Source organism: Acinonyx jubatus, chromosome B4 (assembly GCF_027475565.1).
Source record: "Acinonyx jubatus isolate Ajub_Pintada_27869175 chromosome B4, VMU_Ajub_asm_v1.0, whole genome shotgun sequence".
Taxonomy (NCBI): Eukaryota; Metazoa; Chordata; class Mammalia; order Carnivora; family Felidae; genus Acinonyx; species Acinonyx jubatus.
This window is the reverse complement of record NC_069387.1, coordinates 37996775-38023019: the sequence shown is the minus strand read 5'-3', so window position 1 is coordinate 38023019 and position 26245 is coordinate 37996775. Positions and strand designations below refer to the sequence as shown.

Genomic DNA, 26245 nt, shown 5'->3' with positions numbered 1-26245 from the left:
GAACAGGGGGGCGCAAATACTCTGAGTCCCTGCTTTCAATTCTTCGGGGTATATGTGCAGAAGGAAAATTGCTGGACCATACAGTAGTTCTGTTTCTGAATTTTCTGAGGAGCCACAGTACTATTTTCCAGCCAAACCATCATACTATGACTTTAAGTGCTCATCTCTCCCTCCTCAGGGACAAAGAAAAGGCATACCTGCTAAAGAGGGGGCCTTCCACTCATATCCAGCTGGTGCTATTGTTGTGTGTGTCCAGTCTACATGAGTGGGGCAATTTTGCTTCTTAGAGGACGTTCGGTGATGTCTGGAAACATTTTCGATGGAAACTAGATGGGGGGATGTTACTGGCACCTACTAGGTATTGTCAGGGATGCTGCTACATACCCTATAAGGCACAGGATGGTGCCCTCTTCGTCACCCAACAAAGAATTAACCATGCCAAGATTTCAGTAGTGCCAAGGTTGAGAAACCCTAGGCTATACCAAACACTCAGCCCAAAACAAGCACGTGAAAACATAAAGCAGAATAAAGGTAATCTCACATCTCAGACCTTGGATTCTCCTTATAAAGATGTTTGGAGTAGCTGAGTTATGATACAGAGAAGAGAGTTTTTGGTGCTGGAATAGAGAGGTCTGAACAGAATGCTGTAGAAGCCCCAGAAGAAGGGAGACTTTAATTCTGGCCATAAAGATGGATCTCTTCTGGTTTTCTCTTTAATAAGTTTTCCTCAGACATGTTTGAAGCTGTGCACCCATTCATTTTAAGCTGTGTGAAGCATGTTACTGGACTGGTGACCAGGAAGATACAGGGGTCTGGCTAGAGTGTAGAAGACGATGGCATTTTTCCATGGTTTTGGGAGCCCCAGGCCTTTACACTGCTGCTGCAGAATTGCTTCCTATTCCTGGTCTTGGAAAATGTCCAGTTTGTAAGACCTTGCTGAGAATCTGCAGTAGTGCTGGCCAGGACTGGGAGTATGAGAGGTCCAGACCAGTGCTCCCTAGATAGGAGTTCAGTGTCTCTTGCCATCACCCTTAGCCGTTCATTCATTCATTCATTCATTCAACAAGTATCTGAATACTCCATGTTGGTCAGCATGGGGCTACCTGAGAACACGATAGTGAGTAAAAACGAACAGAATCCCTGGCTCAGATCTCCTAGTCCACTGAAGGAGCAGACATTCATCAACTGATTGCGTCTATCAGTATATAACTACAAGCTGATAAAAGAAGGCAATGTGTTCAGGGGAAGGCACAGCCTGGCCCTGCCCCAGGGGCTGCAGAGCCTGAATGAAACAGGAGTTCAGAGCTAACTTAAGGCAGTGGAGGGAGGCTGGCTTTGAAGGAGCTGCAGAGTTTTACAGAGCAGCAGCATGAATTGGGTGAGCTGACTTCCTCCCCATTCCTCCTCCCTCCCCCGTCTGCCCTCCCAGATGGAAGTACAAGTGAAAAACAGGATCTCTGGAAGGCTAGTATGTGGTGCTGCTGGCAAGAGAGACTTTTGGTAGTAGGTGGGTAGGCAGGGCATGGTAATGCTGAGTACGGAATTCTAGAAAGAACACAGCAGAGGACACTTTGACTATAGCTGAAGCCCCAAATGAGAAATCAGCTCTTTAATCCCAGCGCTGGTCTCCACTGTGACTTTAGGCAAGTCTAGAGCCTTGCAGGCTCTCCGATCAGTGGAATGAATAATCCTGTCCCTCTTTGCTCTGCTTACCTCACTTGGCTGAAAATGTAGACAGCACCAGGTGCCCAGGAAACAAGACCAGAATGAGTTGGTTTCACATGTCTCTGCAGGCCCTGAGAACAAAGATACATAAGAGGTGATTATGGTGATTGAGACTAAAGAATTTTTCCAGTAGGGCCAACAAAGAGAGGGTCAAGAATGGTGCATGGTGCAGCGTGCAGAGAAGGCTGAAGAAGCACTCAGTACTAATTTGCCAGGACAGGAGGAGCAAGAACTACTTGGAAGATCTAATATCACTTTCTCCAGGTTCACGGACAGCAGAAAGAGGAAACCAGCCTGAGTTGTAGACAAGAGAGGCTGAGATTAGGTGATGGAGGGATTTGTGTTAGATTCAGGAATAGAGCCTAAGGTGGTGTATATTCAACAGCTTTTCCCAGTTCACGTCCTCGAGAGAAAAGGTACCCACGTGTGGGGGTGGCTTCAGTGAAAGGCAAATTGAGGGTCACACCAATGTCGGCAGACCTCTTGCAGCCCATTTGTAGCTCCAGTCCTATGTGAGGCACGTCACTGATCAGATCCAGCAATCCTAGGCTGATGGTGATGGTGGGGAGGAGGAAGGATTACCCCAAGGAGAGGGCCAGACTTGCAAGGGTTTTCACCCTACCTCCCGTGTGATGCCTTTGGTTTCAAATGGGGCTAATAAAACTTCCTGCTTGCAAAATTGACTCACTCCTCACCCCGCATACTCTTACTGTGGCTTTTGAGACAGCTGGTTTATGGATGTTGATAAGCCAGAGATTCTGCTCTGTGCTGAGCAGATGCGCTTCTAGACTCTGCACAAACGCTCACTCCCCTTGCTTTCTAAAAAACTCATTCATATTTAATTCAGTTCTCCTAAATGGCTTCCACATCATCCTGTCTTTCCACTTTGTAATGCATCACAGTCTGCCTTAATGCAGTACCTGCCAAATTAAACTTTATGGCTTATCAGCTAGAAGATTGCCATAGGATCAAGCCAAATGTTCTCGCAAGTTGTGTTATGGGCTTTCACACCTGCCGGCTCGTTTTCATTGTTCAGAGGGGTATATACCTTCCTTCCTACAGCCCTGTGTTCATTGTCTTCAGCTGTCAGTCACTTGCATACTGGCGATTTTGTGCACCTGTCCCTTGGGTAACGGGAGGAAGGAGAGGGGCAGCTGGGCTATAATGAACTCCCTTGGGGAGTCCTTGTTTGGAGACTTAGATTATTAGGGTATAAGACTACGCTTGCTTCAACTATGCAAATTAGCCTTGGCCTGGGGCCACTGCACATCAGGCAGAAGGCCGGAGGGAAGCATCAGGAGCTCAGCCACTTGCTCCTCATCCCTTGGGCTGGTCCCTGCCCTCCCATCCTCTGTGACCCTAGCCAGGCCAGGGCTCAGGTTCAGTGCTTATATGTAGCTTCCTTGCACACCATCTTGTCCAATTCTCCCTTAGAACACAAATGCTCCTGGGGGAATGACACCTTAAGCCAGTGACAGTTAACATCTTTTTGGTTGGCAGCCAGTAGGGGGCAGAAGTGGGGCACAGCCTGGTGTGATGGGTGGGGGTCACTCAGAAGAAGGGGGCTTATCCAGCTTCCCCCGCAGAGCTGAAGGACCAAAATGTGTGTCCGCCAAAACTTACAAATGTGGTGCCGGGGCCCTGGGACGTGGGTGGCCTCCATCAGGAAGGCTCCTGAGGGTGTGACCCATACCTGCATCTCAGTAGAGGAGGTACCAGGGCAGAGGACAGGGGCCTGAGGAGACCAGGAAGGACTAGACATGAAACCTGGCTCTGCCATTCACTTGCTGGGCCTTGGTGGGTCAGTGGATCCATCACTCTCATTCTCTCTCTCTCTCTCTCTCCCCCCCCCCCCCACTACCTTTTACCAAATGCTTTCTCTGGGCCAGGCATTGTGCCATGTTCTTTATGTTCACAGTCTCATTCAACTTGACAACACCATGTCCCATGGCTGTGATCCTCCCACAGGATTCAGTCCAGTACAGTTCTGGTCCTCTGTGGCTGTGAAGAGGGCCAGTTTTGGAGTCAGACCCCAGATTTGACTACTCATTGTTATTTACTGGCTAGGTGACCTTTGGGCAGGTAACTTTAACCTGTAAAATGGAGATAATAATGCCCACCTAGAGGGCTGCCACGAGAATTCAGTACAAATATACATGTTTATAAAAATATTGATAAATATTTTATTTATTTATTATTTATTATTTATGGATCGCCTAGCAAATTGCCTAGCACATTAGGAGGCACCCAATAAATAGTCAATGTTGTAACATTCAAAGGAGGAGAAAGATGGATGGTAATGGGGTCTTTTGTAGGCCAGGGCCCACTCTGGACATTTCTGGCAGAAAGCTCTGCCTTCCCAGGGCAGCCCTCTGTGACGATCCGAGTGTTAACCAGTGCCGTCTGGATTGTTTTCAGAGGCTCCATGAGGAGTTACCACTCAGCCTGGAGGAACTGGAGCATGTGTTTGACGCCCTGGATGCTGATGGCAATGGCTTTCTGACGCCAGAGGAATTCACCACTGGATTTAGTAAGTTCTGATGGATGCCGGGGCCCCAGCTACATAAAGCTATGTAAGGTGCATGCCTCCTCCCACACCACACCCATGGGTCTGTGTAGCACAAGCTTCCCTGTCCTCCTGAAGTTTCCAGGCTCCAGATTATTTGGGCCTCTTTTCTGGTGTCCGCACCAGCTGTCCACACCACTGTTCTCTCAGTGCCCACTGCACTGTCTCTGCCAGATCCCCTCCCACCTGAGAAGGGCAAGGGGAATGCAAGGGAGCTTGGGCAGAAGGCTTGACGTAAGAGGGGAGCCGAGATGAGATTTCCAGCCTCTCCTTGTCTCCTTTCCTTTCTGTGACACCAGTTCACAACAAAGTGGGATGGCTGCATGGCTCATTTCAGCCTGGGTCTGGCTGAGTCTTCCCGGGTGAGGGGAACCAGCTATCAGAGGAATTTCTAGAGGGTTCTCAAAGTACCCAGGAGGAAGGAGGACAGAGATTCATGAACAAGATAAAGAAACCAAAAATCCCATCAGATAAGATACTGGTCAGATACTTATCAGAGCAAGTACTGGGCAGCAGGCAGGTCTTACCACACATCTGCCTCATATAAGGTGCCATATAGTTTGTTTAGAAGTATCTGAGGCCTTTCCTGACCTCTAGGAGCTTCTAACTGCCTTGGGAGCATAAGACAGGTTGCTGTATATTACAGACAGTATGAGTATGGAGAACGTGCACCAAAACTGTTATGTTGCTTGTAAATGTGAAGTTCAGTGATGCCACTGGGGGAAGTGACTAGATGGTAATATGGAGCACAGTCAGCCTGCTGGAGATGGATGGAGGGGAGGCTCTTGTTGTTTAGAGAAGAACCCAATGAAGAGATGAGCTCTAAGCCAGAGAGCCACAAAGGTGCCACAGTCCTGTCATCCATTCTGCCTTTCCCAGGTTGTAGCAGCTCACTCAGAATCTCATGGAAGACGGGAAGACCCCAAATCCAGGAGCTGGTGTCCAGGAATGTTTGCTGGAGGGGGTTTCCCTTTTTCTTCCCTCAGAGGAGCCCCAAACGATTCCTGGCAACTAAGAATGATAAGGTCTTCCCAGGTGCATATTGCCTAATTCAGATCCTTGTGCTGTGCATCCTATAGGCCACTTCTTCTTCAGCCAGAATAAGCCAGGTCAGGAAGATGCAGGCGAGCAGGTTGAACGGCTCCAGGAAGAGAAGGTATATCAGTCCAGAGGGGAAGAACATGCGGGCGGCATGGATGAAGATGAGGAGACTCAGTTCCAAACACTGATGGACAAACTTGGAGCCCAGAAGGTTTCCGAGGAGTAAGTGATGACAGTGATTTGGGGAATGGAGCCCAGCCTAGGAGCAGCCCCTTCGTCTGCCCTGTGCACCATTAAAGTTTGTTAAGCACTCAGCCAGGCCCCAGGTGCTGGGCTGCCAGCGAGGAGGCTTGTTCCGTACCCCCTGCCCTTGGCAGACCCCTGTCTGTGCGCCATGGACCAGGGGCTCTGTGTCTGCTGTTACACTGTCTCATGGGAAACACTGCTAGGCCTCTCTTCTCCCACTCTCCTCACTTCTACCCTACGTCGTCAGCATGGTCCTTGGTTCCATGAGGAGTGCTGTGCAGCACGGGGCGTGCCGGGCCTGGAGGGTTTCTCAGTGTGTTTTGCTGAGGCTTCCGGTCACCACCAGCCTGTCAGTATTTCCACCTCCCCCAAAGCCAGCCCTGGGGCATCGCAGCCAGCCCCACGGTGCTGTGCTCCTGCCAAAGGTACCTTACGTGCAAGCATTTGCACACTGTATCCCTGAGCCGAACCTAACCATCAGGAAACTGAGGCAGGAAGTGAACCCATTTGTACCAGCCCACTACTTGGATAATCAATAGCTCGGCTGAAAATTTCAGATGGCTGGAACTTCAAATAAAACATAATCCCCCATTTCCCCCCCAAAATTTATCTAAGCCCTGACATTTAAAATGAAATGCAGTGGGCCCGCCTGGGTAGCTCAGTTGGTTGGGCGGCCAACTTCAGCTCAGGTCATGATCTCATGAGCCCCATGTTGGGCTCTGTGCTGATAGCTCAGAGCCTGGAGCCTGCTTCAGATTCTGTCTCCCTCTCTCTCTGCCCCTCCCCTGCTCATGCTCTGTCTCAAATAAATAAACTTAAAAAAAAATGAAATGAGATAAAAATAGGATAAAATAATTAAAATAAAATAAAATAAAACAAAATAAAATAAAATAAAATAAAATGTGATGTAGCTGGTGGAAACCAGTGGCCTGAAAAACGTGGAATAACTTTCTTCTCCCTTTTCCCATTGCATTTTGCCTTTCCGTTTCTGGGTCCCCTCGGTCCTGGGTTGGCTATGTGTTCCGGGAGTAAAAATGGCCTAATGATTGGAGCTGATGTGTCCCAGGCTTGGGAGGAGAAGGAACTGGGATTGAGAATGATAAAGAGGAAGCAGGAAAGGAGTGGTCTGCACACAACACACAGGCCAGAAAAAAGATCTGCAGCTCTGTGGAATTTTGAGCAAATGATTTGATAGACTGTGTCAGAGTTGAGAAAGGCTGGCAAAAGCCTAGGAGAGATCCTGGTGAGAGGCTTGGTGGGGGTGGGGAAGCATGTTTGACCCCAGCAGCAGGGGCAGCAGCAGGGGCAGATCTTCTGGGCGTCGGCTGGGGCACGTGGGTGTGCAGGTGGGTGGGAAGTGCATGAGACAGAGACCAGACTCAGATCCTCTAGGGGTAAGAGGCACAGCGACCACTGCCGGTGACCCTGTGAAGCCTCTTCCTGGCGGGGGGGAGGAGGGTGGTGTGGGTGAGCCGAGGAACCGTCATGAAAGAGAGGCACTTCTCCATCCACCCATTCCTTCTGGGGAAGCCCCCTTCCTGGCCAGGCTCTCAAACCAGTCTACCCAATGTTACCCCGAGGGCTCGTGTCAGAGGCCAATGCAGAACTGAGCCAGCATGAGGCATCCTGGGAAGGCTCAAGGGAGGGTTTCCACAGTGGTCACAGACATTGGTATGTAGAAGACGGTGGCCAGCACCTTCCATCCCTGTGGAAGCTAAACAAAAGGCAGAAGGCTCATGTTGCTGCATGAGGGGGGTGTCAAGACCACGGGGCCCCAGATGAGGAAACAGAGGAGGCTGTGAAGACTTCAGAGGTCTTCCAAGATTTCACGCTCCAGAATAGCTTGTGTGTTGTTCTGGAAGCAGGCAGATGGGTCAGCTGACCTCCCAGGGTCTCTTCTAGCCCTGCACCCCTAGCCCCTTCCACCAGGAGCAGAAGCAGTAGGCTGGACGTCTGGACTCCCAGCTTTTCTCAGTTGTCCAGTTGGCTGAGTGATTTGGCAGTTTAAGGGCCTTGGCTTATTTTTCATCAAGAATTGACAGATTTGTCCCTTCTCCAGAAATCTGGAAGGGAGTGATGTGGCCATGAGTAAGTGGTTCAAAGAGCTTTGGAAGAGGGTCGTGTGGGTCTGCAAATCTTACTGGAGGCTCTAGCCGATTGGCTGTCCCATATCTGTGCCCCAGGCACATGGCTAACATGCACTGTCAAATGTCACTTGTTTTTTAAACATTAAAAAAATTTAATGTTTATTTATTTTTGAGAGAGAGTGTGTGAGCAGGGGAGGGGCAGAGAGAGAGGGAGACAGAATCCATAGCCAGCTCCAGGCTCTAAGGTGTCAGCACAGAGCCTGACGCAGGGCTTGAACCCATGAGCCACGAGATCATGACCTGAGCCAAAGTCAGATTCTTCACTAACTGAGCCACCCAGGCACCCTTCAAATGTCACTTCTCAGGCAAGCTTCTCAAATATAGCACTTGTTACACAAGAACAAAGGATCTTATTCTTTATCCTGAGGGTTCCTGGTTGTAGCTCCCCTCAGATCATGGTGGTTTTAGAATTTCATGGGTTACAGGTTGGACCGCTGTTCTGGCTCAGTTTGATGGTCGGCTGTTTCTCCAGAGAGGGAGAGCATGGTCCGCGGGGTGTGCCACTGCCTCCGTCCTCCCGTCACTGATCAGTGTGGCCCTGTGAGTCTCTCCTGCTCTCCAGTGCACACCTGCCCTGTGTGCCTCTTAGCCAGGGGCAGTGGGGGTGGCAGTGGCTCTGGACATGTCACTCTGTGTCTTTATCTCTCTGCCTGCCCGCCTCCCTGCCAACTTTCTACTGGTCTTGCCCTGTGTGCACACACATCCTGCAGATTTGCACCTTCCCTTCCTTTCTCCTGTCACTCATTCCTGGTGCCACCAGACCCCAGTGGGGTGCTGCATATTCTCCTCCATTCCCCGCAGTGACAATTGCTTTCTGCCATCCATCAGATGGCATGTCTTTACCTCCCAGCTGTGAGGACCGTCCTTCCTGGGGCGACAGGCTCTCTCCTGTAGCTCCATGGCATTTGTCCTCACATGCACCAGGCTCCTGTCCTCTCTCTTCTTCCTGACATTCTGAGATGCTCCCAGCACGTGGCCTTGCACAGTCAGCACCACCAGCCCCTGGGGAAACCAGAGCGTGGAAGCAGTGGAGGGTGCGGTTAAGGAGGCGAGGACAGAAGCCAGACAGCCTGAGTTTGACTCTTGACTCTGTCATTCAGCAGCTGAGTGATCTGAGACAGCTCACCTCACCCTCTTCCGGGGGTAGTAGAGCACCAGCCTGGTAGGTTACTGTGAGGGTCAAATAGGCCGATGTACATAGAGTACCTAGCATACAGGAGGCACTCAATACATGCTAGCCACTCCTGTCATGATCATGACAACGGTGTTCTGGCTGTCACTTTCACATCTGGGAAGCTCAGTGTTTGCATGCTCTGACATCAGTGTCCCCCTTTCTGTCGCAGTGAAAGTGATATCAAGCAAGTCTGGCTGCAGCTGAAGAAGGACGAGCCTCACTTACTGTCCAACTTCGAGGACTTCCTGACCAGGACCTTCTCTCAGCTCCAGGAAGCTCATGAAGAGAAGAATGAACTGGAGTGCGCCCTGAAAAAGTGAGTACCCAGCCTCAGCCATTCTCTGTTCCTATGTGTGGCAAACAGAAGCAGAAGGTGCGCTTTCTCATATTCCATGAAGCCTCCTTGTCACTGTCTGCCAGAGTGGGGCCCGGGCCCTATGGCGGCCATGATATATAGATACTGTCAAGCCCTTGCTCACTTTTATCAGGCCCTCAACATATGCTAGGCACCATTCTAAATATGCACACCACCTCATTTGGACCATTCACTGTATTTTTTTCAAGTGCATTTATTTATTTTGAGAGACAGAGAGCATAAGTGACTGGGGGAGGGGTGGAGACTGAGAGAGCAGGGGAGGGGCAGAGAGACAGGGAGAGAGAGAATTCTAAGCAGGCTCCTCGCTGTCAGCACAGAGCCCCACGCAGGGCTCGATCCCACAAACTGTGACATCATGGCCTGAGCCGAAATCAAGACTCAGATGCTTAACTGACTGAGCCACCCAGGTGCCCCCTGGACTATTCACTGTTACTCACACTTTATAGATATGGAAATCGAGGTACTGAAAGGTGAATGACAGGCCCCAGGACATACAGCTTGTAAGTGGCAGGGCCAGCATTCAGGGTGAGATAGCCTGGCCCCTGAGACTGCACAGGGAGGGTTCCACAGCCCGGCTCTCCCCCCCCCCCCCCCCGCCCCAGCTCTAGACCTGCCCTTGGTCCCACTGAGTACCATCCTGACCACTGTCGGGAGCATCACACCCTCATGTCTCTCCTGCCATCTCCTGGCCACCAGGGCCTCTGCAGTAACTAGTGGTTTCTAGTGCTCCCCCTTTGCTTGGAGAAAGCATCCCAGCATGAACCTGAAGCCAACCTGAGTCAGCCTTGTGCCACAGCCGTGGGGCCACATAAATGCTCGTCCACCTGTGAGAATGGTGTGCCATTGGGGTACCACACTTGTCCCTACTCATCAAGTGTACGTTACAGCAGTGAGCTCACATTTTGTGAAGCCTGGTGTAACCAAGAATGGTTCCTAATCCTGAAGGTGTAGCCGAAGTACCGGGCTGGGTTTGGGCAGCACTGAAGTGGTCCTCCGGGTGACTGCACATGCTCTTGTCCCTGCCCAAAAATCACTCCTATGGCATGGGCAGCCTCAACAGTCCTAATGCAGACCACAGGCCCCTCCTTGCAAAGCTCCTGGTGCCCAGCACCACGCCCTGGGGGCGGGGCTTCAGAGTCTATACTGACATGGCCCTGGGGAAATCACGCAAGCCCCTGATTTAGAAAGAGACCACCACATGTCTGTGTCTTACTGTGTAGATCAGTTGTCCATACATTGCCCTGAACTCCTTCACATCTTGTGTCACCCCCAGATCAACTCTAAAAATTACTTGTTGGGGTCCACCAGGTATACACAGGTCTGGAAAAAAGGACCTTTAAGAGCCTGAGTTATGAAAAAATTGTGGCCAAATAATACCGGGGAAAGCACAGTTTGGCTGGAGGAGTGTTATGAATATTCTGGGCAGAGGCCCCAAGGCTCAGAGAAAAGAAGGATTGAGAGTATACTTCTATATAGTTTTTAGCTGATTAAGTTGTGACTCAGGCAGATCTGAGTTTGCATCTTGGCTTTGCTCCTTAATAGCTGTGTGACTCAGGCTAAGTTACTTAACCTCTCTGAGTCTCAGCTTCCTTATGTGTAAGATAGGGATGATAATAAAATACTGGCACATAATAAGTATTCAAAGGATGTTAAAATAATAATACTTACCATTTTAAATAAGTATGTTTGTCAGTATTAGAGGATTTGCCTGGTTAAAGTGAAGAGTTTGAGCCTGGATATGACCAGTGGTGAGGTTTAAAGATCCCTTTACCCTTCCAGACAACATGGTATACAGCCAGTAGCATTGGCATCACCTAGAACTTTCTTTGGGATGCAGAACCTCAGGTCTCACCCCAACCCTACTGATTCTGCATTGTAACAAGATACCCAGATGCTTTGTGTGTGGGTCTGAGAAGTGGGGAGCTGGGAATCAGGAGCTCTGGATTGAAGTTATGTGTGGCTCTCCAACCAGCTAGCTCTGTGACCTTGCTCAAATCTTTTGGTCTCTCTGAGCTATGGTTTTCTCACCACTAAAATAAGGGGCTGTTTTAGTTTCTGACTCTCCCTGCAACCCCACTTTTCTCTGACCCCAGCGTTGCTCACCCTGAGGAGCTACAGAAAAAGTCAGGTGGTGCCTCCCAGAGAAGAGGGTGCTCTTTTCTCTAAGGAAGGTGAGAGGAGTCACAGCCTGAATGGGCAGGCAGCGACCCAGCTCATGGCCTGGAATCTTCACTGTAGGATGCTTCTCTGCTGGCCTGCACTCCCACAGGGAGAGGCCAGCGCTCTTGACTTGTTTCAGAGCTGGTTAGCCCTCACATTCATCTTAAAGTGACCTCGTTTAGTGCTTTTGCCCTCATTTAATGACCAAGAGTTCTTGAGATGAAAGCCAAGGTCACTCTTGGCTGCATGTGCAAAACTAGCTCAGCCAAAGGTTCCAGTGGATTATCCCTGCCAGGTGCATCTGCCCTGGGTCAGCCGATGGAAGCCCCCTCCTGGCTGGAGAGCTGTGGTAGGATTAGGGGTCCCCGGAGCTCCCTAGCCCACCTCAGGGGTGTTCTCTGGGTGCAGAACCAGAGACCGCAGGCTGTAGTGAGCAGAGCACCAAAATCGCTCAGGAGAAACCCAAGCTCTTGCCCAGGCACTGCCACTGACCAGACATGTGACCTTGGGCAGCTTGCTTTATCTCTCTGTGTGTCGGTGTCCTCCCTGGTGACCTGAGAAAATAGGTGTGGTGTTTTTCTCACTTTTTGTGATTGTGAGTCACCAGAAGAAATGCATTTGACTTTGCAACTCGCATACACTTCTGTGTGTGGGTAACTGAACATTTCCTGAAATGGAGCTCATGCTTCCTGCATGTGATGTACTCTGATATTCTCTATTAGAGCCTCTTTTATTCTCTTGTCTTCTGTTAAAGAAACCAGAAAGGTTGATCACATCAGGGCTTCTGGGTTGTGACTGAAGCAGCTGATCTACAGGGGCTCTTGCAGCTCAGCTGTCAAACAAGCAAACAGGAAATCCCGATAATGTATAGACTATTTCAATGGGAGGCTTGACGAATAGCCCAGGGTGAGGTTAAGTGATTCTGAGACATCATCGAGGAGATGAATTTGGAGGTTTGGGGATGTGTGCGGGAGGGGCATGTCCAGGCATCAGTGAGGGGGGAGAATGGAAGCTCTCGGAATGGCCCGATTCAGGCTGGAGTCGGGGGGATCCTGAGGACGGTCTGAACCCCTCCCAGTCTCCTCCGCAACTGGTTTTTCAGTGTGGGGTATAACATGTTGACTCCACAAGGCCAACGAACGCCTGTCCCAGACATGGCTCAAGTCATTGCCACTGTGTGTCCCCTCCCCCCCAGGCTAGGCACCCAGGACACAGGGTGTCCTCGTAGCTCGCCTTAACAAGCACTTACTCTGTGCCAGGCTCTGAGTTAGGCAAATAGAACACAGAGTCCTCATCTTGAGGAGTTTATGATCGCACTGATAAGGTCGAGCTCATGCTCATAAAAATTCTGCAACAAAGCCAACCAGAGAATTCGTACCGTTGAAACGCTAGACAGCGCTGACATAGGCAGCAGAGGCTTTTGCTTCCTCCTCCTTTTCCAAACCACACACCTTGTTTATCCCTCCTGTGGAGCCCAGAGAACATGGGACTGACTGGTGGGGGCGGGGGGAGGGTCCTGTCCCAGCTCCCCAGGCTGAGTCATGTCCCTCAGGGATTCAGTTCTGCTGCAGTGAGTGAACCAGGTCTGCTCTGGCTTCTGGGAGGGAGGGCTGTGCAGCCGGCCTGAGCACCTAGGGAAAGCTCCTGAGAGCTGGTGTCAGGAGACCAGGGGCCCTCCTTACCTCACTGCCCTGGATTGTTTTTACAATCTGTATATTGGGAATAGGGGGAAAAGGCAAGTCTGGGAGCACTCAGTCTCTCACCCCTTGTTCCTTGGAGTGGAGCTTGAGTCAGATCTTTGATACAATGTTCGACTCTGTTGCATGTTCACTGGGAAGAAGCCACGGCCCATGGGGCAAGGTGGGGACATGGTCAAATGCACAAACCTGGGGCCAAAGCCCAGTTCTCCTGTTGAACTTCAGAACCTACAGGAGCCTCCACATCTCTCTTAGGAAGTGGAGGCCAGACGAATGGAGCCACGCTCCTTGGTCCACTGCGCAGAAGTTCAGAGAACTTCACATTTAGCATGATTAATATGGCTTAGGCTTTGGAAGAACTTCTGGCTATCAGAATTATGAAGTGCTTTGCCATGGAAAACATCTTCCCAATCACCTTTTCCTGGGCGGCCGGGCGGGGGGGGGGAAGCTTCAGCTTTCCAGGGGATGGAGAGCGATACTGTCTAGAGGCAGCAATAGATTCAGGCCTTTTGCCAGAATCACTAGTGGAAGTTAGGGCCCCACCCAGGAAAGTCTGATTTATTTGGGCTGGGTTGGGGGCTCAACGTCTGCATTGAAAAAATATCCTTAGGAATTCTGACTTTTGACCAGGGTTGGAATCTGCTGGATGCATGGACTTGATTGGCCCCTTACCAGGATCTAATCCTGAGGCTGAGGGTAAGGATGAATTAGGTGGTGTCTGGAGAGTGCTTTGAACTCTTGGAAGAAAAGTGCTTTCTAGATCAAAGGCAGGTCGTGGCTGTGCTCTGCTTACTCAGTCGTCTGCAGCTCAGTAGCCTGGAAGGCCACCCAGGCTGCCTATTTCACATCACTGGTGGACCACACTTGGCTTTGACAAACTTATCAGCACCCACCAGGGCCACATTGGAATCAGTTCCTCATCTGTACATTCTTTCTCATCCAACTGAGTCAGGCCTCATGCAGCTTCTTGAGGGCATGGGGGCCCTTAAGTTGCATCCCCTGCCCAGCCATTCTCTAGGCACTTTCTGTCCAGAGTGATTTCCCTGGGTTCTGGGACAGTGTTCAGACCAGGAGGGAATGTGTCTCATAGCCTGACAGTCTCAGCTATGATACCTGCTGCTCTGACATAAGCCTGAGAACTGGGATTCTATGATATGAAGCTTCAGGGACATGGGAGTCTCTGGGGGAAGAGGGAGTCATTGTTTCCTTGGCCTTGCCTCCAGATATGGCAGCAAATACTGCAGCATATAAATGGCCTGTGGCCCTTACATTCCATCTGTGAAGGACTTTATCTGCATGGTTCTCCAATGTTAGCTTCCTTCAGAATTACAAGAGGATCTTGGTTAAAGGTAGATTCTTAGGTCTCTCCCCCAGAGAGTTTAGATCAGTATGTCTTGGGGAGGGAGCCCAAGAATGTTCATCTTAGCATACATCCCAGTGGTTCTGATGCACGCAGGCTACACACCACACTTTAAATTTTTTTTTTAGTGTTTATTTTATTTTTGAGAGAGAGAGAGAGAGAGAGAGCACGTGTGCAAGCAAAGGAGGGGCAGAGAGAGAGGGAGACATAGAATCTGAAACAGGCTTCAGGCTCTGAGCTGTCAGCACAGAGCCCGACATGGGGCTTGAACCCACGAACCGTGAGATCATGACCTAAGCCTGAGTCAGACACTTAACCGACTGAGCCACTCAGGTGCCCCAGCACTTTGAAAAAATGCTGCTCTAGCCTCTACATTTTTCCAAAATGTATCAGTCTGCAAAAAGCACGATCCAGGGTGCCCTTCCAGTCTGGGATTTTAGTCTCTTTCTTAAGGTGAAGATAAGTTTTTGGTGAGGGCTCTAGGTAATGATGCTATGGCTTAGTCAGGCACATGTTTTTTATTGGTATATTATTATCTGAGGCAGAAGCACATTTTTATCTGAGAGCAGATTGAAAGGTGAGGACTGTTTGTGCTCTGTGTACACCCTGGGCATGATTTGTAAACCTGACTAATCAAGAATGGGTTGCTTTATAGGATGGGATAAAGCAGCAAAGTTGGTTTATACAAGGCAGGAGAATCTAATTAGGGAGAAACCATCCATCTTGAAAATCCAATTGGCAATTATAGAGCCTGCAGAATTATGTACAAATTCTGATGTTTTCCCCTCATTCAGCTCCACTCCAGTCATGTGTGTGTGTGTGCGTGTGACAGAGACAGACAAACAGACACAGAGACAGACACAGAGACAGAGAGAGGGAGGCAGTTAGAGAGACTGAGAGAGACTCTGAAGATTTTTCTAGTAAGAATTCTCTTTGCTGTCTGGAGACTGCAGCTGCCTGAAGCAGGTGGCAGGGGGCAGCGGTGAGCCTGAATCCCTCATGTACCTTTCTCATCCCAGCCACTAAGTAGGCTTCGCCTGAACGTGCTTCCATTTTCTTCTCTGGCAAATAGCAGACTCCTTGAGAATTTTCCGGCCCAGGATCTTCACTCTGTGCTCAGTACACATGGGGGAGATGGGTGGGAGACATGGGAAAAAGGGTCAGGCCCTTCTGGTGATCTTGGCCTTCTCCAGCCCTGGTGGGGGCACCTACTCTGGTTCACACTCACTCTACAATCGAAAGACTCCAGATGGGATTTGGATTGTTGATGATCCTGAGCACAAATGTATGGAGTTACCAGTGTAGACACTCAGGATGCTTGGGAAGACACTGTGGTGTCATGGATGGAACAGGAGACTGGGACTCAAGGCCTGGCTTCTCCCCTGTACTCAGACCTGGACTATCCAGATGCCCACAGACAGGTTACTTCCTTGCTTTGACCCTCATTTTCTTCATGTTAAGCTCAGTCTATGATGAGGAGGGGGATTCTTCCTCTCTTCACATCTGCCTTTCACCAGATTGTGCAAACTAAGAGACATACTGATCAGACCACTGCCCGCCCACATGGAGACACGTGAAATCAGAATGGTTAGTCTCCAAGGCCAGAGACATTTCTAAGTTCTGCCTTGAGTTCAAGCTTCTGAAATTTATTGAAAGTGTAGAAAAATGCCATTTGTCCAAGGTCAAGACTACACCGTTTAGGGAAAGAAGAAGCTACCTTTTTCCTGAAATGATTTCAGCACCTCCTGCCTAGAATCTAGAAGGTTAACCAGATGACTTTCTGAGACCCTCTGAAATCTGAAGGGATTCCGTTCCTAAGTGCAGGCAAAAAGGAACGAGGGAACGGGAAAGAGATATTTTGACCAGCAGTATTCTATAGTAGGAAGGCCTTGGCCCGTGTGTCAATAGCTGGAACCCCAGTGGTACTGAGTATTAATGCTTTCCTCCAGTGTGGTACCTTAACTCTCAGTGTGCAAATCACTTTGTGAAGGTTAATTAATTTTCACAGTCCCTGTGGGAACCTGGCAGGGTAAGTTAATTGCTAACTACATCTCGCCTTCCAATTCCCTGCAAATAATCTGTAAAGGTCTCTCTGAACCTAAGCCTTGTACTTACATGAGAATCACTATAATCCCCACCCCTACTTCCTTCCCCCACATCCCACCCTAAATCTTCAATATCACACACATGTGTATATGCACACACACGCTTAAGGGCCTCCTTTAGACAAGGGGCATCTTCTACAGTTAGACACCCTGGGTGGCATTCTGCCCACTATGCTGGACCTGGGCTTTTCATCCTGGCTTTCACTGGGACTCGTTCTTTCATATCTATCATGCCCTATGGTATCCTCAGTATATAATTGTTGCTTCTTCCCTTCACAGTTGAAAATCTCCCTTTTCTGGACTCAGCCCCTCTTAACTTGTTCCCAGAGAACTCTGTCATCCTCCACACTACTAGAGTAAGGGACTTTGTCCACTTCCTTCCAGGAAGGGCTCTCTGGTCACAGAGTTATTATCAGCCAGAGCCCAGGAAGGCATAGCAGGGTGGGGTCTACTCCACAGTATATGGCTTCTTCTTCCGTTCCTTTCCTCTATGCCATGTTAGCGTCGGACTTGGTGTTCTTAGATGCTAAAGTCCTGGTGTACAGAGCCCATTCCATAAATCTAAATTATTTTACCTAGAGTGTTACTTTACAAAGAGCTTAACAAGTACTTAATGTTGATGTCTCCCTCCTTCCATGCTTTGTCTTCTCTCCTGAGCCACCTCAGGTCTTGTCCTTCCCCAAGTCTTCTGTTCCCTGATGTTGCCCTATTCTCTCACACCCCTGTTGCTGCATCATTCCCCTTCAGTCTCTACTTGCCCCTTGGCTGAAATTTGAAGGAATTAGAAAGCAGCAGCTCTCAAAAGGGTGTCAAAAACCCCTGGAGAATCAGAGAACTCATTTACTTAGAATGTATTAAATGCATACTATCTGCTCCCTATTGTGCTAAATAATTCCACATGCATTATCTTATTTAAACCTCACAACTTCTCTATAAAGTAGGTATTAACCATCTGATTTTCCAGATACAGAAAACCTCAGGCCCACTGAGGATATGTGACTTATCCAAGGCCAGAAAGCTTGTAGATATCAAAATCAGGATTTGAACCACAGCCTTTTTACTCTGGGTCTAATGAATTCTGAGACAACCATAGCTGTCAGCAGGGGGATTATAACTTAGACTACACTGGAATATGCTAGAGGCACTATCCAGCCATTATACAGAAAGAGCAAGAAAGCGAGAATAAATATTGGTGCTCATGACTCCTTTGCTGCCTTCTTCCTACATTTGTTTCTCTGTCTCACTGAGACTTCATGTCTCTTTCTCTTCCTTTCCTTTCATCTCCCTATTCTCTGTCCCTCCTCCCCCTGTAGCTCAAAATGACTAGGCACAGATAGCAGACAGGGGATAATTAAATAAACACTGGGTTGTTGGGGAGTGTTTTAAGGATGACTAATAGAAGATAAACTGGATATTTATGCCCACAAGTTATTAATAGCTCAGAGAGCTCTATTCCAGATTGCTGCCCTTGTCTCTTTCAATATTTTTACCAATGGCAAAAACAAGGAGAGATAAGGACGAATATTTTGTAGTAATAAAAAAAGTTCCATCCACAAAGAAGATACAACAGATACAAACTTTTATGCATCAAACAACATAGCAACAAAATAGATAAGGCAAAAACTTTTAGAAAAACAGAAAATTTGATAAAAACAGACTTTAGAGGATTTTAACAAACTTATCTAGGATTTGATACATTAGGCAAAAAGTACAATATATATGTAAAATATTTAAAACTGTCAACCAGCAAGCTTAATTTAAGAGATAAATGTAGAGCTGTGTACCTCACAGTAGAATACACGTTCTCCTCATGGAAGTTATGCAAACATTGATCATGTTTTTGGCTACAAAGCAAAGGTTAATAGGTTCCCAAAAGTAGATACCTTACTAGTATATTATTTTTACTATAATACAATTATTTTACTATAATACTATAATATAAAAACAGCAGTTTTTATATTAGAAACACTCTTCTGAATAACTCTCAGATGAATTAAATTGTCAAAACCAACATATTATTTAGCTTACATTATGACTGAAATTTTTAAATACCAACAAAGCTTGGAAGGTCATTGAGTACACTAGATGACCAGTTGGCATCTATTAAGATAATGTCAGCCTGGAAAGATGGACTGAATCTAACAGAATTACATCCGAGCTCTTGTTCTGGTGTCCAAAAAGCCAGTGACAGAAACACAAGGTGGAAGAGATACGATTCAGTAGCACCATCTTTAAAAGAAAAACAATCACACAGACTTAAGATTTAGAGGTTTTAGTTGACGAACGGGTTCAGCATTCATCAACTGTGATGTGGCTGCCAAGAAAAGTTAATGTGTTCTCAGGCTGCATGAATAGATATGCAGTGTCGAGAACAAGAGAGGTATAGTCCAGCTCTAAACTCTGCTAATCAGACTTGATACACTGGGCATTCAGTCTGGGGCTCCATGGCTTGAGGAAGCTAAATGAGGGCACATTCAGAGAAAAGTAAAGAGAAAGGTGAGGGGACTTACAAAAAAGAAAAAGAAAGTCCATGTGAGACGTGGTTGGAGAAAGTGGAGAGGCATGGCATGAACCCAAGCAACCCCTTGAAGTCTTAATGCTGTTTTCAAATATATAAAGGGTTTTTATGCAGAGGAGAGATAAGGTCATAGAAAGATATATTTCTGTGAGTCAGAATATTCCAAAGATGAAAGAGCTGTTTAGAGATCCAGCCAAGTTCCCTATTGCTGGAGGTGTTTTAACCTACTTTGGGTAAATACATGGCGGGGACATTGTGGCAAGGATTTGAGCACTGGGAAAATAGGTGATTGGATCAGATGAAACTTTCAATTCTGAAATTCTTCAGTTCTTCTGGAATCTGGTATTCCTCCAGTATGGTCCTTCCATGGGCTACTGAGTTAGGTATCCCAAGTCTTAAATTGATTTTATACGCATTTTCAGCATTCACATTTTGAGCACAGACCCTGTGGGTGACAAAAATGTCTGAGTTTTCCTAACCTAGTTGAGACAGCATAAACCCAGGTGAAACAGTTTTTGAGGATTTTATTTATTTTTTTTAATGTTTATTTATTTTGAGAGAGAGAGAGAGAACATGCATGAGCAGGGGAGGGGCAGAGAGAGAGGAAGAGAGAGAATCCCAAGCAGATTCCACACTGTCAGCACAGAGCCTGATGTGGAGCTTAATCCCACGAACCGTGAGATCATGACTTGAGCTGAAGTCAAATGCTTAACCAACTGAGCCACGCAGGCGCCCCAGTTTTTCAGGATTTTAAAAGTATATGTTCATTGAAAGACATTTGATATTCTAAGAGTTCAGAGAAGAGACAGTGAGGATTAGAATAGGTGAGGAAATCCTCATAGAGAAGACTAAAAAGTGTAGGTGTGCATCAGGCAATATGAGTGGTTTTAGAAATTGTGGCAATATAGATGTATATAATAAGCAGACGTAATTGGTTGCCTCTTTCCTTTGGTGGAGGAATATGGTGTGCCCGCTGGAACAGCACATGCCACATGTGCAGACCTTTTTAGAGTGTCTCTCCCTGTTACTGTTCTCACGGCCACTGCAGAGCTCTCCGCAGACGCAGGCTTCGGGCTCAGTGGCTCCTGCTCACACACAGCCTGCGTCTCTAATGGATTGATCTGACAGGCGCTTTTATGGACGAAGCTTTCCGCTCTTCATCTTCCTGATTGCTTCTCACCTTTACCAAACCCAGCAGCACTTTTATCCTTGAAACTAAGACCTTCCTCCCCCTTGGGGAGCAATGGCCCTTGCCCTCCACAGCCATGACAGTAATTACAATAATAAATAATCCCTTATATTTATTTAGGGCTTTGCAGTTCCAAATGCTTTTCACGCCAGCTCTCTTGTTTGTTTGTCATGCCGGTGCTATGAGGCACTCCAGGCGGGTGCTCCTCTGGGGCATAACGAGGTCAGAATGCTCAAGGTCACACTGAGAATATGAACAGGTCTTCTGAGCCCTGAGCTGGTTTAATGCTATGAATGATGTGAACAGCACCATGATGCTCCCCATTCCTAGGGCTCATGTGTCTGACCCAGGCTGGTCATGAATCAGTCAGTTCTTGGGGCACCTGGGTGGCTCAGTCTATAAAGCGTCCAACTTCAGGTCAGGTCGAGATCTCACGGTTTGTGAGTTTGAGCCCCACATCGGGCTCTCTGCTATCAGCACGGAGACTACTTTGGATCCTTTGTCTCCCTCTCTTTCTGTCTCTCCCCCATTCTCTTTCTCTGTCTCTCAACATAAATAAACATTAAAAAAAAAATGAGTCAGTCTTTGTGGGATTCATCTTCTGAAAGCCTTTGGGCCTGGCCCGGGTCCCCTAGGATGCCAGCTGTATTCTAAAGCATTTCCAGAGGGTTGGTTTCACAGATAAGTCTGGTTGAGCTGGACCTAGATGCATTGAGGCCCACCTGGAACCCCTGGGCTTCTCTGCAGTGGACCCAGCCTTTGTCAACGAGGGCTAGAAGTAGGCACCATTCAGCAGCTACCTCTGCCTTCCCCCCATTTGTTTTTTAGCAGTCTGCAAAATTACTTACTTCATGATGAGTGAACTGACATGTGGGCATGAAAAACAGTTTATTAATTTAATCAAATAAAACTTAGAGCAAAGTTAATGTAACGCAGTTAATTATAGTGTAGAATTGGTTATTAAGCACAATGGTAAACAGCTTCTATAGATGACTGTAATTAGTATTACTTTATCAGAGAAAATCAGTTTTTAAATTTCTCCCATCTCACTTTATTAGGTCTTCAGTATTTATGTAGTTGGAGTCACTGTCTAAAGTTATCTAGCACCTGAATTTCTTCAAGCATAGGAAGATGATTGCAGGGACCAAGTGAAGACTTTCTTTCTGAAAGTCCCTTGAAACAATATTCATTTCTGTCCTTGAACTGTTCCTATTCAACAGCCAGTGCCTTTGCTCCTCATTTCCCTCTATATTTCTTTGTATTTATTATGGGTTAGCTCATAACCAGCTCATAACCAAAACATCTGTCATTTACCAAGAAGGGATTTCTTACTGTTAGCCAGCAAGACATTTCCTACACCCAGGATGGTAAACACAGGCTCCAGCTCATGGAAGTCTTGGAGAGCTGTCACCTTTTGTGCTCAGCAAAAGTATGGCCATTGCCATACTCACTCAAAGGATTTCTGGTCTTAGGGGTATGGCCGGGAGAGGGAACCTAGAGGCTTCTGGCCTGATATGAGTGACGTTGGCCGTGGAGACTTACACCAGTTCCTTGTCTGGGTCAGTTTTATGGTTTCTTCAGATCTAGAAGGATGTCAGTCAAAATGGCTCCTTTGAGTCATAGTCATGTGGTTTAAAGGTACCCCAGCAGGTAGCAAGTGAGGAAGGGACATCTTTTGGTGCAGCAGGGAAGGCTGGCACTGGATTGGAGTCCCAAGTGGATATAAGGCGGTAGGGGTTGAAACGAAGGTCTCAGTGTAATATATACATTCCCATCCTTAATCTTTTGTTCAGAAATCTCCCTAGTACCTCTCAGAATTGAAAACTGGAGCTATTTCCTCAATTATTAAAGTCTCCTTACTTGCGTAAAGGACAGAAAGTGCTTATCACCATTTCAGTTTAAAATGGCAAGTGCCAAAATCTGCAGTATGTGTGTGTTCAAACAGCCTTGGGAGCCAAGACATCAGCCTGCTCCTGAACCTGGGTTTCCCTTAACAGGTGAGGAAGAAGAATGGGAGGGACTCAGAGAGAGAGAGAGAGAGAGCCCTTAGCTGCAGGTCAGGGGAGAGGGGTAACTGTTCAATGCCCTGGAAATGGGAATACATTGGAGTGATAACTTCCATCTCAGTTCAAATGCTAATACCTGATCCTTCCTGTTTGAATTTGGAGGTGGGGGCTGGGGGTGGGGAGGCATTCAAAGAAGGATCTATTTGGGGAGAGAAGCAGGAACAACACCAGAGATGACCTATAGCCATAGCCATATTTGTTCCCATAGCCATATTTGTCTTGGTCTCTATATAGGAGCAGAGTACCCAGGTTTTTCCTTCCTGTCCTGTGGGGCTCTTCAAGTGTAGGGAGAAGATGCTGGCAGGGAGGAGGAGGGATGTCTCATTATCACTGCCCACCTTTAACCAGCCTGCCCCTTCTCATACTGTCTGCCTGGGGCCGTGGGCCTGAGATGGCATGAGCACTGGCCAAGTGTGGCCCCCACTTCCTTTGTAGGGGGCATGGTTTCCATGATTGTCATTGTCATGGAATCTTTTGTCATCTGATGAGAAATGTGGATCACATAGACTTAAGCACACAATTTCAGGAGAACCCTATGACAGTATACTTTAGACAGGGCTGATGGAGCCAGGTAGAGAGAAAGCATCCACAGTGGGAAGGAGATAAACCAGGAGCCCAAATAGGAAAGAAGCCCACACAACACAACTTTATACTGTCTATAGGTGTAGGGACCAGCAGACAATGAGGAGGTGCGTTCAGCAGAGGCCAAGGGGCTTGTTGTTGAAATAAAGCAGAATTAAGGAAGATAGAGCCAAGGAAGCTTCACTGAGGAACGTGTGGGTCATCTGGGACTGATGGCTTCCTCATCTAGGAGGAGGACGAGGTCCTGCTGGGCCTCTATGGTCAGCTAATCCTGAGGAACTGGTCCCACCTGACCTACGCAGTCGTCCCCACAGCCCCAAGCTCCTGTTGGGATTCTGGTGCCCAAGCTCCAGAGGATAAATACTCTGGGGGATAAATGAATTTTGGTGTAGACCTTCGCAGACTCTCTTTCTGCCACCTCTGCAGGAAAATTGCTGCTTATGATGAAGAAATCCAGCATCTCTACGAGGAGATGGAACAACAAATCAAGCATGAGAAGGAGCAGTTTCTCCTGAAAGTAAGAGTCCACACCAGGGCTTGGCTCTGAGCACCAGGTGGAAATATCGCCTACTCTGACTACCTCCCCCAGTTTAAGATTGCAGTGCCCCCACCTGAGGCACTGTGGATTCCCTGTCTCTCTGCTGCTTTATTTACATTTTTCAAGACATTTGTCACCTTCAGACATGACACTTAATTTCCTTGTTTATTTTTGTTGATTATGGTCTGTCTCCTCCTACTATCACGTAAGCACTGCAAGAGCAGGGATCTTTTAAAAAAAATGTTTATTTATTTATTTTGAGAGAGAGAGTGTATGAGCAGGGGAGGGGCAGAGAGAGAGGGAGACAGAGAATCCCAGGCAGGCTTTGCACCGTTACCGCAGAGCTCGTCATGGAACTCGAACCCACAAACGTGAGATCATGACCTGGGCTGAAACCAAGAGTCAGATACTTAACTGACTGAGCCACCCAGTTTCCCTGAGAGCAGGGATCTTTATCTTTACTTGTTACTGTATCCACAGCCCCTCAGCCATGCTTGGAACATGGTTGGTACTCAGTAAATACTTATTGAATCAATGAATGAATGAACTAATGACGAAAGGATGAAGGTGCATGTGCTTACCAGTTACAGCAGCTTGGAGACTGGGTCTGATACTGGCTGGTCCCAGACCTGGAAGGCAGACCCACCCAAATGCAGTCCATTCTACTCCATGCCCAGCAGCTCCTCTAGGGGGACCATCATTAGAGCCTATGCTTCCCATCCTTTCCCTTAGACACCTAGAAAACTTAATAACCAAGACAAGTCAAATTCCACCCTTCTCGGACCCCATGGGAGAAAATGTAGAGCTCATATACCTCGTTCCGACTCTGGCATCTAGCCTCCTAGCAGCCTCTAGCCTGCTGTTTGTCTTGGGAGGTCAGAATTGGTGAAATTCTCTCCTCTTCCAAACTAAGCAGGGTCCTTTTGGGAGCATATTTATAAAACAAAGCTACAGGAAACTCTCTCTTACCCATTTTTTCATTATCCACTTGGTGAGTTCTCAACAGAAAAGTCATTGATCTTGAATGGTAGCTTTAGGCTACCATTGAACTGAATCCCATGAACTGGGTGGCTTATAAACAACAGACATTTATTTCTCACAGTCCTGGTGGCTGGACATCCAAAATCAGGGGGCCAGTGTGGTCAGGCTCTGGTGAGAGCCCACTCCCTGGTTCTGGCTGTGGCCCTCTTGCTGCGTCCTCATGGGGCGGGGGGGGGGGGGGGGGCAAGTGCGTCCATGGGATCATCACCTTGGGGGTTAAGTTTCAACATAGGACTTCTGGGAATATAGCAGAGGGACCACGTCTTGCGCTGCCTCTCAGAACAGAACCTGGGCTGTTGCCACAACCCTTCCCTCCTCCTTAATGCAGGTTGGTTTGAACCAGTTTTTATTTATATGCTGATTTGGATTATCTACACCGAGGATCTATTTATTATCACAGATACCATTCAAAAGGAGATGAAGTCTGAATGCTTTCCAGAAAAAGCCCATCATATTCTCCAACTAGAGCCCTCTGAAGGCTTGTCTGCATTTCCAGACTCCCCCTGTACCCATTCTTTCTTAGAGCTTTAAAACAGTCTGCCTGTCCCCTGCCCTTCAGCATAGTTGGATGAGTATAAGGCAGACAGAACTCACACACTTGTCACCCAGCATACCCTAAAATAGTTTTCTGAGAACAGTAGCCTTTTTTTTCCTGCAGTAGGAGAGTCACTCCCTTTACCCCAAATGATCTACTGCTGAGCCATGACTACAGGTCAGAGGTCCTAGCTAAAAAAAGAGGCCTGCTTCCAGAAGCAAAAGGTGGGCCAAGGTGTGGGAACTGGGAATGGGAAGAGGTGGGAGGAAAAATTTCAAGGACACATTAGGATCATGTAAGGGTATATGACCACACCACTGTACCCTTCACCCCCCATTCCACTCCCTCCTTCCCCTTCTAGTACCCCAGGCCTTTCAGGCCCAGTGCCTAGGTTTTCCACTTTTGCACAAACACAGAAACTGTTAAAATGTGCTTGGCTTTGCAGACACAGGCTTTTGCCTTGTCACAACGTGAGGACAGTGGTGTGACAGTTTATGACAGCATGAGAAGGGCTGGGCCTTCTGGCTCTACATGTAGCAGTCTGTTTGACCACGAGGGAAATACTTAATGACTGGCACACTCCGGCTCAAGGAAAATAGACGCCCCCCCTCGATGCTCTATGCTGGCCGGGGCTATAAGGCACTCTGCAGGCCCACCATGGGGATGGCAGTATCCGTGCTGGACTTGTGGAGCTACCCGCCTCCCCCGCACTGTTCATGGGGCACCTACTCTGTGAGTGACAGCCAAGCTGAACGAAGCAGGTTCCCCGGTGAAGGTGTTGACAGCAGGAGCTTCCCGGTCAGATCTTCCCCCTATCGTTGCCTGTGGTTGATGTGAGGGCAATCACAGGCTGTCCCTGAGCTCCATGTACCTACCTGAGAACAGGCTGAGGACCAGGTAGTGTCTACAAAAGATGAGTCCAGGAAATAATTCTGAGCCTTGGAACGGAGGTGTCCAAAGGCCTGTGTCCTGAGAGTGGTTGTGTGCTCCCAACCCCCTGGTGCCACCATCACACCCAGCCTCATAGCCCCTCTAGTGTCCAGCATTCCAGGCTGTCCTCCAAGGCAGGTGGAACCCCAGGGGCTCCTGTCATGAGCTGTATGCACATTATAATGGTTTCTTCTCTCCCTGCAAGTTTCACACCTCATTTCTGCCTTCAGGGGAGTGAAGAGCTGTAGG

At 48.1% G+C, this 26245-nt stretch overlaps 1 protein-coding gene across 4 annotated transcripts in view; it reads left to right on the top strand.

The window, feature by feature from the left end:
- Positions 1 to 26245, top strand: part of CRACR2A (calcium release activated channel regulator 2A) — a 136072-nt gene that overhangs the window by 63807 nt on the left and 46020 nt on the right. For all 4 annotated transcript variants that reach the window (XM_027074070.2, XM_027074069.2, XM_053225733.1 and 1 more), the window contains 4 exons: positions 4144 to 4255; positions 5371 to 5554; positions 9069 to 9215; positions 23379 to 23469. In XM_027074070.2, coding sequence (XP_026929871.1) covers positions 4144 to 4255; positions 5371 to 5554; positions 9069 to 9215; positions 23379 to 23469 — 534 coding nt within the window. The remainder of the gene's footprint in view (positions 1 to 4143; positions 4256 to 5370; positions 5555 to 9068; positions 9216 to 23378; positions 23470 to 26245) is intronic.